Source organism: Argiope bruennichi, chromosome 4, assembly GCF_947563725.1.
Source record: "Argiope bruennichi chromosome 4, qqArgBrue1.1, whole genome shotgun sequence".
Taxonomy (NCBI): Eukaryota; Metazoa; Arthropoda; class Arachnida; order Araneae; family Araneidae; genus Argiope; species Argiope bruennichi.
Window position 1 is genome coordinate 49,653,394 of NC_079154.1, and position 13,160 is coordinate 49,666,553.

The 13,160-nt window shown below is 28.6% G+C and overlaps 1 protein-coding gene across 4 annotated transcripts in view; it reads right to left on the reverse strand.

The window, feature by feature from the left end:
* Nucleotides 1–301: 301 nt before the first annotated feature.
* The window catches only part of LOC129965555 (RNA-binding motif, single-stranded-interacting protein 2-like), a 59,605-nt gene continuing 46,746 nt past the window's right edge, over nucleotides 302–13,160 (reverse strand). For 2 of the 4 annotated variants that reach the window (XM_056079549.1, XM_056079551.1), the window contains exons 10-16: nucleotides 11,702–11,802; nucleotides 8,500–8,540; nucleotides 7,653–7,806; nucleotides 6,789–6,881; nucleotides 5,331–5,429; nucleotides 3,393–3,505; nucleotides 302–2,913 (exon numbers count right to left, since the gene is read on the reverse strand). In XM_056079549.1, the coding sequence (XP_055935524.1) occupies nucleotides 3,404–3,505; nucleotides 5,331–5,429; nucleotides 6,789–6,881; nucleotides 7,653–7,806; nucleotides 8,500–8,540; nucleotides 11,702–11,802 (590 nt within the window). In that variant the 3' untranslated portion in view covers nucleotides 302–2,913; nucleotides 3,393–3,403. Of the gene's footprint in view, nucleotides 2,914–3,392; nucleotides 3,506–5,330; nucleotides 5,430–6,788; nucleotides 6,885–7,652; nucleotides 7,807–8,499; nucleotides 8,541–11,701; nucleotides 11,803–13,160 lie in introns of all 4 variants that reach the window. The other 2 variants (XM_056079548.1, XM_056079550.1) reach the window with 1 other exon arrangement.

Sequence of the window (13,160 nt, forward strand, 5' to 3'; positions counted from 1 at the left end):
TACAATAATATAAAAAACAAAATGCATTGTCTCTTTAATACGAATTCTTCTGAAATGACTACTAATAGTAATATGAAAGTTGCACATGCAATTTCATGGTAACATTTCTAAGATATTGACCATGCGATTTCTTTTGTCTTTTCAAAATGAGTTATTAATGATTCATGTTCAAAGTATATGAGTACAGCTGCTATTTAATTCTATTCAGTTTTCTTTCTATTGAGTAACATCATATGTGCAATTGGATAAAAATAACTGCTGAATGCGACAAAGATAAAATAAGACAGAACACAGAAGAAAGTGTGCAGGTAATTTAGATTTTATTTCAGAATGCATCACAACTTAAAATCACACAGAACATTCAAAAGGAAGGAAAAGCAAAACTTTGGTCTTGTAGCAACACATCTATTTCTTCGGAAGCAGTGGAATATGTTGACAGTGCATTAACGAGACAACCGTCAACACATTTGGAATGTTTCTGCTTACTTACCAAAGCTAACAGTAAGTACCTTGAATTCCAAATTAAGCAGTAACAGAACATTCAGTCAACTGAAATATTCACTCTCTTGTAAATATTAGCTCATTGTTGTATCAATAATATAAATTATTTGGACAATGTTAAAATATATAAAATTACTTAAATGCTGCATAAAGAGAAATTCTAAATTTCTTTCCCTTTTTTTTAACCCCATAAATTGAGTATTTTAAAAATTTCCATTGTGGAAATAATGAAGGTGGACAGTCACCAACCATTGAGTTATTCATTTACTAAGCTTAATAAATAAGGCAACGATATGATTCGTTTGATACAGGCAGTACAAATCTAGCATTCTGCACTGAGTTACGAATGTCTCGTTAACACACGGTGGAATGTTGAGATAAAAACCAAAGACAAAAGCCTGAAAACAGCTACTCTATTCAGACGATCTAATTAACTACGGATTAAGAATTGTTTTTCGTACAAAAATTCAGGAATGTCAATCAGTGCTTCATTTTAAAAAAATAAAGACATTATACAAGAAAATTTAACAGTAGTATTTTCTAAGTACAGTATTAGTTGGATCTCGTTGGTGGAAATATAAAAAACAATTTTTATTGCATCACTTTTCAACTGATGAATATTAAAAATAGTCAACAGGCATGAAAATAAAAAATTTTAAACCCTGTATATAAAACCCCAAAAATAGTTTGTTTTTTCCTTACGTACGTGCTCGAATCGTTAACATGTTTCTATATAGCATATAAAGTCAAGTTTTTATTTTCCCTAGCAATAATAAAAATTTATCTACTTTTTAACATTTCGTTATTGCTCATTGTTTAATAAGTTGAGTTAAAATTTATTCATATCCCCTAGAAGAACAACCGAATAGGAACTGATTTCATCTGTTGAGGGTGGAAGAGTAAATGATTTCACATTTAAAACAAAAAAAAAATAAAAGGCACCTCATTCAAATACATAATAAATTAGTATACAAAACAAAGATTATGCATCAACACAGAAAGTTCCTCAAAATGCAGTTAGACACCAGACAATAAAAAAATAATTTAATGGGAATTGAAAGGTTGGGAAGCGAAAGAAGGCAGAAAAGCTCGGTTGCACAAGTACTTTTAAGGCAAAACTATGCTATTGGTAGCAGCTTGTTTTCACTTTAATTAATCTACTTCGCTCAAAGGCATTTTTAATAGAAAAACCTTTTAAAAAAATTGAGTTTGGAAGACTGATCATTTGGAGTTTGAGAAACACTCTTAAATAAATTTTTTTCCATCAAATAAATTAAAAAGAAACCATAAAAGATACATCTGTACAAAAGAATATAAATTAGATTATGAGGAATATGACAATAGATCAAAAACAATCAAGAGGGGAAAAAAAATCACATATACACAAACAACATCCAGATTGAATTAATAATAAATTTATCATCTGCTCAGAAAACAAGAATTTTCTTTAGGAGAAACAGAGCTCAATAGATTTCTTTTTTAAAAAATATTTTACTATACACGCCAGAGTACTCCCTCCCAGAAAAGTTCCGGATGAAAGTGCTGTTGATCGGATGTTCAGAGAAGGGGAGGAGGGGATAGGGGACAGCACAAAAGGAAAAAATAGCTCACACAAGAAACGGAGGCAGGTCATAAAAAAGGCACAGATCCACAAGATTTGACGTTTTCTTGCATTCCCCCCTGCATCGCAGGAGATGCCGCTTCAACAGGGAAGTGGCACTACAGCGTCCAGGAAATGGGGTGGAAGGGCTCCATCTGCCCAGCTTGAGAAGCAACCCAATCTGGGCACTGTCAACATTTTAAAATATGTCCATCCATAGAATGATGTTGCTGAGCAGGGAAATGATGTCTCTTCATCCACAGATGGGTCCACTTCTCACGATGCACAAAAAGCATGACATATTCTACGAAGTTTACATCCTACGAGTAAAATCTAAAACTACTTTTTTTTTTTTCGGACAAAGCACACTATACGTTCACATTGATTTTTTTTTTTTAATTAGAGGAAGAAAAAAAGAAAAAAAATCTTGGAATCTTCCACCAAAATGCTTTTATTTTCTTCTCAGGACGAGGCTCTTGATGCGCACACATATACACAATAAAAAAAAAAAAGAATTGGGGGATACGGGAATTCTATAAAAGCCGTAGTAATTGTCCTTCGGCTCAAGTTAAAAGATCCATGGTTGCAGAAACTTAGTCAACAACTGACAAACGGGTGTCGTGTAGAGAATCTCCAGAAATAACATTGGGCTTAAAAAATATCTTTGTTTATTTGTTTTTGTATTTGTTTTCGTGTTGGATCAATATTAAAATAAAAATATTCTCTAGAAACTTCGCATGAAGTCAGTCCATCAACACTTTGATATAGAGGGATCCATCCACATGGAAGTGCTGTCAAATAGTTCAGGAAACCTAAAAAATAAAAGTGCATTAGAAAAATTTGAAGGACCCCCCCCCCCCCCTCATGCTTTGTAAAACAAAAAAAAGCTGATTTTTAAAAAATGCTGAACAAATGGATTTACCAGTAAAAAAAGAAAATATTCGAAAGAGATGGAGAAGTGCCCAAAGTTAGTTGTGATTCATATAAATGGCTGTCAACAATAAAATTTGACAAGAAAAAGAAAGTACAATTCTGAGTATGTCATGCTAAGTATTCATCTCTCATTATTTCAATCCATAACCAGATGCACAAAAATAAAACAAGATGCAATTTACAAATGCTCTTTTTAGATTTAACTGCATATGAATAAAAAAGTAAAATATGTTAGTAAAGTATACTCAATACTTACATGGATTAGCTGATATACTTCCAATATGATTTAAATAAAAAATTCATTAATTAACACAAGCTAATCAAAAGCTAATTCAGATATTTAAGAAACACTAGTTACCCTGAGTCTTTTCACTTGGACTGGTTGTAATGTTGCTGATATATGTTGGGATCTTCGTTGGCCAGAGCAGCTCCATTATTTGGAACGGCAGCTGCAGCAGCACTCATTGGATCCTGAAGAAAAATTTATATTTATTAACTACACAATTAGGAAATTTATATGCATAATATTTACAGAAGAAAATTTCTTTAAATCACATAAACATATAAATTTAAAAAAAAAAAAAAAAACAGTGATGAAAAGTTAAAAAAAAAACTCAGCAAGATTCGAGTTTTCCATGATTATTTTAAAAATCATTTAATAAAGTAATTTTAATATAATTTTAAAAGTGTCTTTATAATGATACTAATTTAGTTGCACTGTTCCTTTGAGTTCTGGCAATTTTTAACTTTTGCATAATTTTCAATAACAGTTTTAATTATTGTAAGAATTTAAAGGGTTGTATTGTTTCATCAAATACTTAATATAATTCCCTCCCTCATTACTGAAAGACAAAGAAGAATGATTGTCTATCCACAATAAATGAGGGCCACAAACAGGAAACCATTTTATTGCAAAAGATTGAAAGCTGTTTCAAAATACCCACATTTTTAATGACATTATAACATCATGGGATTTGACTTCATTTAGTAGGTTTATGCATACAAACCTACCTTCTCAAAGTATTAAAAAAAATTCTAAGCAAATCAAAATGCTCTAATTTATCCCAAAAAAAAATCTAAAAGTTTGAGAACAGTAAACTTTTTACCAAATTGCAAAGTAATAAAAAATACCAATCAACCAAAGAGTCTGATATATCATTAAAAATATCATCAAAAATATGAACATTACATAGTTTTTCCCTGAAAATATTTTTAGAAGATAGTAATGAAATGTTCTATTCAAAAAACTTTTATTAAGCCAAAAATTTTCTATATAATCAATTTTTTAACAGAATTTTGATTTTGAAAAACATTTACAAGCAAGTTATTCACCATATTAAAAAAGATTTTTTTTTATAAAATGAAAATTATTTTAAAATATTGTGGTACTTTCAATTAACCAAAGTTTCAACAAAATTTAACCAAACCAATTTTAAAAGAAATCCTCAAACAAAGGAATTTCAATTGCTTTTTCATTATATTTAGGAAGGAATCGCATAGATGACAAACAGAAAATGGATGTGCCTTGCAAAGAAAGATAACAAACAAAGAATATTTTCTGTGATGTGTTAATACGATCAGGATAGAAAAATGAATATATTTAATAATCAGAGAAAATAAAAACATAGGATGTTTCAGCCTCAAAAAGTAATATGTGGATTACAAAGATATAGATGACTTCTGGAATATTTGAGGAGTGACTGTCAAAATTAAAATTGTGGCTTAAAGAAAAAAAAAAAAAAAACCCTACTACTGCACACTTATCAAATTAAACTTCAAAATGGAAACGGAAGAATATTATGTTCCATCTACCTTTCAAAATAATATAGGCATTATATAAAAAATCAGTCAGAATATAAGTAATTGTTTTAATTTAAGAATATAAATGAAATATAGAAATGAAGGCAGTGTGATGTGGTACTGCAAGGAAAAGTTCTGAAAAGCAAGATTCAAAACTGATATTAAATATGATGATGATGTTGAGTCCAACTGCTTAGCAGATTTGAAGGATAGAGAAATGGCAGCATCCAAATAACATAAAAGCTGTTGACAGTTCAAAGTAGTCCAGTTTTCTCCAAATGGAAAATATGTTTATGAAAAATATCTAAAAACTAACAAATAAAATGGTAACCATATAATGAAATAAAAATTGAATTCAGAAACAAATTACATATGATAAATAAAATATAATCAAATTTGATAAAAAAAATAATAAAAATTTGATATTTAACAATAATAAAAGCAATTAATGAATTTATTAAAGAAAACTTATTTGATTAGTTAGTTATGTACTTACTTCAAGGGCGGGCAAAGGCTGTACCTGGATGTGGGCTGCCTGGGGATAGAGGGGAGCAGGGGGAGTGCCAGTGTAGGCATGGGGAGCACCAGCCACATACTAGAATGCAGGAAATAAAACAATGAGAAATTTTATATGTGCTACTTTCAACTTATCATAACTAATCAAAAATAAGAACAATCTGTTTCTTAACAAATAACACTTAAATGAAGACTGAGAATTGTTAATATAAATGGATTAACAAAAAGATACTAAAGCCACAAAGCTGATGTCAAGGAAACAAAAATCCTAATATCTAGATTAAGTGAATTTTCATGAAGTAAAGAACACTTTTCTCATTATACAGGAATGATCCTTCTTAACTTTTCACAATATAATAGGTCATGGCATCTGACTTAACAAATTTATTCCTTGGAGCATGATATCTTATCAAATTATTTATTATTACTCCATTGGATTTTTGGTTATTATCATGAGGGCATTTCTCCAGTAGTTCGGAATTGGAAAAACATTAAAAATCTAGTTCCATATATTCCACAACAGCAATCGGCACACTATTTTATAAAGATAAATTTGTCCAAGCAATTTCACCTTTTTAAAATGGGAAAAATCAATTTGATGATCATACAATTTGACTGACCTCAACTTCAATACTGATTAAAAACTAGAATTTTGGCAATTATCACAAAGGTAAAGTGTTTTTAGATTTAAAAAAATAAAGTAATAAAATAAAATGTAAAGAATTTTCAAAAGAAAAAAATTTAATTATTTTCTTGAAGTTTTTAAGCCAAATTCTAAATGCATATTCAATACTTGATCCTTCCTTTAAAATAATGTTTATGAAGAGTTTAGCTTCTAAAAAAAGTTAAGTTTAAAATTATTACTTATTTTAAAAGGTCTCAATTTACTTTCCATTTTTTTAACAACTGGTAAATTCTAAAAATGAAATGCTACTGGAAAACAGTTGCACAAAAGAAGCAATTTATGCACCTACAAGATGGAATGACCAACTGCTTAGCCTTAAATACTAATAAAATATAGATAATGCGTTTATACAGCCATTTTTGATTCCCTTCCAAATACGAAAATATTTAGAATTTTCTAAATCATCCAGCACATTTTAACATAACAAAAATAAAACAACATTTTTTATTAGTTATTTTACTATAAAAATTAAATATATTTTTAGTCACTGTCAAAAATATACTAACTTTCTTAATTTTATAATATGCATACAGTTTTAAAATTTTAAGAAGTGGCTTTCAATAAGGGTCATAGTCATGACAAAATCTTCTAAAAAGAAATTATTTCAATTGAAATAATGTAAAAATATTACTTCAACTGAGTTTGGCAATATATTGAATTCTTATTGTACCAGAAATACATTAAAAATTCAATATACGTTTACAGATCTAACAAAATTTCTTATAAATATGTGTGTGGAGAGTTTTATCATACCGAAGTTCCTGAGAGCTGCAGCTGCGATAAATGAGCAGTGATCTGAGGCATCAAGGCTCCGTAGTGCAGAGGATCCAAGGAGGAAGAAATCATCTGCTATAGGGAGAGGAAAGATGTTTTTATTAAGTTCAATGTTTTATATGAAAGCTTGAAATAAGAAGGAGGAAGAAAAATCAGAATGCTGGTTAGTATACTTGTTACTTCTATAAACAACACACTACTACATTTTTCTGAATATTTTGTTTTCCATGACTTTCTGTACTTTCCACTGAATTAAACTGCATCATTTTCCATTTCAAAATGTTTCACAATAAGATATAAAAAAAAAACACTTATAACTCTTTCTATACTGAACAAATATACTTACAGGTATTATTTATGATATATTCTTTACTATATTTTAATAAATTGGGTTATATGCTTTAGATAATCATTTTTTTTTCTCATTTATTTCAGCAAATATAGATAATTTCTAAATGATGAACTAAAATTACTTGCTTCTAATCATTACCTCATACAAAATATTTTCACATTTCTACTAAAGAATAGCTTTTAATGTTGTATCTTTTGAGACAAATCAATAAAAGCAAATGAGAAAAGCCCACTACTCTTATCAAAATGAGAATAAATTTTAAAACTAGCTACATAATTTTTGTTTTGCTCTCATATGCATAACTTTAAAAAAAAAAAAAAAAAAAACTTTCAGTTGATTTGGGTCAAGACTTTATTATTATTTAATACAGTCAGTAAAAGTAACTAGTAACAATCAGTAAAGTAAAAATTTCCAAGTTTCTAAAATAAAATTAAAATCTGAAAACATATACATAGATAAAGTGCTTAACTACACACAGATAAAGTACTTACAGGAGGTAAAGATTGCTGCAGAATGTACTGTTGAGGGTGGTGCATCCAAGCTGCAGCAGCATTTGGTTGCAGCGGGAAAGGAGAGACAGGACTTGAATAAGGACGTGGGAAGGCGGCTCCACCGCCCAGAGGGCTCAGCACCTGGGAAGCCAGCCTGAAGAATGAAAGGATAGTTTTTTAAATTTATATTAAATCGTTATTCATATCATCACCAGTCACCAAGTAAAATAGTTTTAATATATTATAAATGTTCGGTAAACTGGATCTGACAACAGAAATAAGAGAGAAAAAAAGATTGTTTTGCATACAAACATAATGTAGAAATGTATACAAAATTATCAGTGTTTAGAAATCTAATTCTGGCTTAAAAAACACTTTTAATCCATTTGCAGAATGAAAAACATGAATATAACTTGATATAAAAAGTTAATAGTTCATTTTGCAGCTACACAATACAAAATCGGGTCTGAAAATACACTACTTTTAAGTACACCAGTCTAAAAAACTTATTCACTACAACATGATTAATAACCTATCTAGCACAGATTAAATTAAATTTATATTTAAAAAAAGTAGATTGATTTCAACTTTGCATACTTTTTAAGGATATAACTCCTAGTCATAAAACAGATAAGTTATTAAGTAATTGCAATATGATTATTCAAAAACATACACTGCAAAGTATTCAAATAAATAACTCAAATTTCTAAAAAATATTTCCCTTTCTTAGTAATTATTAAGTAAAACAGCATTTATTATTTAATCCACATTGCACATAAGATAAAAAATACTTTAAAATAAAACAAATAAAAATTTCTTAAAAAATAACAGCTAATGATCAACTTACCCATTCTGGTTTAGACCACTCTGGTCATACAACTGAATGCCCTGGAATAAAATTTAATTATCAGATATGGCATTATATATATAGAGAGAGAGATATATATATATATATTAAAATTCATTCTCATTTCATTTGAATATTCATAAATTATAACTCGAAAGTTATAATTTATTACAGAACAATAAAAGATTGGGTGTAGCCTTTATATTTATTAAATAGCATTCTTGTGATCAAAGTATTATCTAGTAAATCTGTTTGTAATAAAGAAATATATGCATTTTTGTAGAAAATTGCAAATTATCCTGGATAATCATTTTTTTTATCATAAAATATGCATGGACTATATTCAATATTGAAAAACAATATTCAAATCATATAAGTGTGAAACAAATAATCTTTCTGTGCCCCCCCATCAAAGTTATAATCACCAATAAATAAATCATAAATTTAATAAAATATTCTTCTAGATATAATTAAGCATAACAAATCACAATATTCAACAATGGTTGATGACTAATACTGCAGTAACTGGCATTATTCGTATGTCAAATAATCAAAACAAACACGTAGAAAAATTAAATGCAAACTTACAATCCCCCCCCAGAAGAAAATCAGAATCAGGTTATTTTTTTCTTACAAGATGAAAACATTTTTTTTTTTTAAATTTATAACGAATTAAAATAAAAAAGAAACTACTTTTCAAACATTACACTTAGATTTCTTAGTGTGATCATTAGATTTTTTATACCCTCATCACTATAATGTCAAATTATTTGTGTTTCATAAATTAGTTGAAATGTTTTGGGCAGCCATGTTACATTTATGGAAGGAATACTTAATGCTTAAAACATATCCATCAACTAAACCATAGTATGATTTTGGCTTAATTCTGTCAGGTTCAAAGATTTTTACAGCTTAAGAACAAGACTACTGTTGTCTCAGGTAACTAAACCCTAACTCTGATGTAAAAACACTTTTTAATTCAAACCTGATATCTAAGCTTTGAAAAAACAACAAATCAGAGGCAATCAATACCAATAATTAATAAGGACCCAAAAGACTTTTAGAATAAAATTGGACAGATTTTTCCACCATGGTCTTTGTAATTATTATTATTATTCAACTTTAATAATTATTATTCCAACAATTATTTGGAATTCCACTTGGAAGTTAGGTCACTGAAACATTTCATTAAAAGTCAAGTCTTATGTACTCCAATCCATACATAAATTACACTCAAATGGAAGCTGGTATACTGAAGATGTAGCTTGTCCTTAAAATATTGGCAATTAAAAATATTATAACAATTCTATTTTTATAAATGACACATTGTGATGCCTTATTTTCTTAACCAACTTATAATATTATATATATATATATATATATATATATATATATATATATATATATATATATATATATATATATATATATATATATATATATTGAACTCGCATTCCAATAAGCTGTGACTTGATTAGAGCAATCATGTAATCTGAAGCTAAGAATAAGATATTATTCATGAATTTATAAACAGGGAAAGTGTTTTTGCTAAAACCACCAAAGGATTTATTAACAAAGTCTGCCAATCTATACAATATCATGCATTTAACTATTTTCTGGAACTACTGAAAAAAAATACAATCACAACCTCTGACACCATCAACTTCTATAAAGAGTGGGAAAGAAGCCCCACCCCATTCCTAAATTGTTTTAGTAATCAACAGAATGGCTAACAAAATGCTACAAGAGAGCAAAGAGATACAAGCAATTACTTAAAAATTCATAATTTACATTGCATGCCAAGAACGCACAAAACCAATAACCATGAATAAACTGACAGCATCTAAAAAATAATTTGACCTATGAGAATTCTCTGCCCTTTCTAAAAATTTAGCTATTTTTTTTTTTAAGGGAATTAAAAAAATTTGCAAATTTCTTTGAATTGAAAAACACATTCACTCCATTACAAGGCAAATGGATTTGTGGCACTCCACATTATTCAGTTTATTCTACTCATCTATTTAAGCCAATTCATTCACAAGCAATCCATGCAAGCAATATTCCAATTCTCTCGGTGAATGCCTTAAATATTGTAAGCTTGTCCTCCTCCATACAAACACAGCCTCTTGACCTAACTAAAATTTCACTGCTAGGACAAAATTAAGAGTATTTAAAACCTTTGTCACCTTATTAAAGTTTTCAAATAAAAAGGTGCTTTTTTTAAAAAACAAAGATAAAACAACAAATCACATTAAAAAATATTATATTAAATGTTCTGAGTAGGTACAAAAAATTAGTTAAATTCAAAAAAAAAATTTAAATTATTAACATTTAATTTACATCATATATTAAATTAATCACTGTTAATTTAGGCAACTTAAATAATGGTAAAAGAGAAGAAATGCAAAGTATTTCACAAAAGAATTGCTTTTATTTATTTGGCTGATGTTAGCTCTGAAATTTAAATTTGTTCACACAGGGGTGTTTGTGGGACCCCAAAAAATCCCCTGAAACTTTTACGGACTTACTATCGACATTTTGGAGTTTCGAGAAGGGGGGGGAGAGAAATGAAAAATTACGATTATGAAGTATTGAATGACCTAATTATAAAAGTTCAATGAATTACTTTTTTTGCAAAATTAATAACCATTAATTTTGCAAAATTAAGACCTTTGAACCCAGGTCACGTGATCGCACATCTGGTCGAACGAAGTCTCTCCCTTTTTTTTCTGCCGCGCCTACTTGCCGAAAAGAATCCAGAAGAGAATGTCCGAGAACCGGGGGAATGAGTCATAACTCGCAATAAGGAAAGAACAAAAAAGAAGTTTTTTTCCCCTTTTCACGCATTATCACTGCCTTTGGAGAAAGAAAGGAAAAGTTTTCACTACACACACTGACCTTGCGTTTTCTGCTTTCAAAGCAAACAAAATTGCCCAGATCAAAATAAATAATTCATTATTATTCCTACTTCCTTTTGAACGACGATCCCCGGAATTTCCGGGTATCGAAGTTTAAAATCCCCGGAATTCCGGGGTTTCCCCGGAGCACAAACACCCCTGTTCACATTTAAAAAAAAGTTTATTGTTTAAATTGAATAAAGATGAAAACATATTGCAAATACTAGCAAAACTTATTAAATCATTATTTTGTATTATTTGACTGAAGAATTCATTAGAAAAAGAAATGAAAGGGGGAGGGGTACCTCTGCTCTCTCTGGCCACAGCCTTTGTTCCTGGCTCTTGAACTGATTTCTCCTCTTGTTACCACCATCTGCAAATTTAACCAACAAAGCCTCCTTGCAACCTGAAATACAATCAATCAGACATTTTAATAATCATAAATCAACATGCTCATTTAACTTTTAGATAAAATATATACAAGATTTAAACAATGTACAATAAATACAAAATCTTATCAGAGAATTTTGCTAAAAATATTGTGAAATGATATACAATATACAATTATAAATGACATAGAAACTGTTTTTTTTTTTCTATAATATATATGGCTGTTTTCTCCATTTTTAAATATTTTCCATAAAAAATATTTAAAAAAAACTAATTAATCAAATACTCTTTTGTTTATATTTCGGTTATCATCAATTAAAAATGTTATTTGTTTCTAAAAACTTTGGGGAACAGGGGGAAGCAGAAACTTCCAAATTTTAAAAATTGAAAATACCAGAATTAATGCCAATAAATTTAAAGATGTGAACATCTGTGAGCATTGAAATATATCAAAAATTGAATAACTACTTCCAATCCAATGGCATTACAGTTTCACTAATAAATGGAAAGAAAGACTGAACCGAGCTTGTAAAGTGTGGCAGAACTAAGTCAAGCTTAAATTAAAAAACGAAATCATACATTCTGCTGTACAGAAATTGTGCAATTTTGCTAACAAATATTAAAACGGGCACTATGCTCAAATTTTTTTATCAACATAGAGTAAAACAATACTATAAGAAACTTTCATAATACAGAAAATTCAATCATTCTATATGATGCTAACCCTTCTTGTATAACAAATCACTAGAAAAAAATTAAAGCAATATTAATTAAATATCAAATTAATTAAATAATAAAATATTAGTATCTTAAGACTATAATAAATCTTTTCTCATAATAATTAGCTACATCTTTTATTTTTTTAAAAAACCTACAAACATTCCAAATAGTAAGGTAAAGTGCAGTCATGACGGGGGGGAGAAAAGAATAGCCATCAAGCCTTATTCTGGCATCGTTCATCATAAAATTGTCATTTTTCCATCATTCATAAAAAAGATGTCATTTGAAAGTGTTTAATATACTCTTAAAGATTTCTTTAACTACAAATTTCATAAGAGACCATCTAAATATTGCAATAAGAACGAACTTCAAGATATTCAATGTCAATACCCATTTTTTTTCATCAAAATTTAAAATTACTTCAAAAGTTATTTATGGAAACCAAGTTTTATTAATGTAAGTCTTTCCGTTTCGAAATTGTGAGCTACCAAAATTTTGGCTTTTTAATGTTAAAATTAAATTTTGAATTTTTATTTACATCTTATAAAATTATTGACCTAAAATCTTTTTGTTATTAAAATATAATGTATTCTATGCATTTTGCATACATATTAACAAAGCAAAAAATTATGCTAAAAAATTTACAAAATTAAG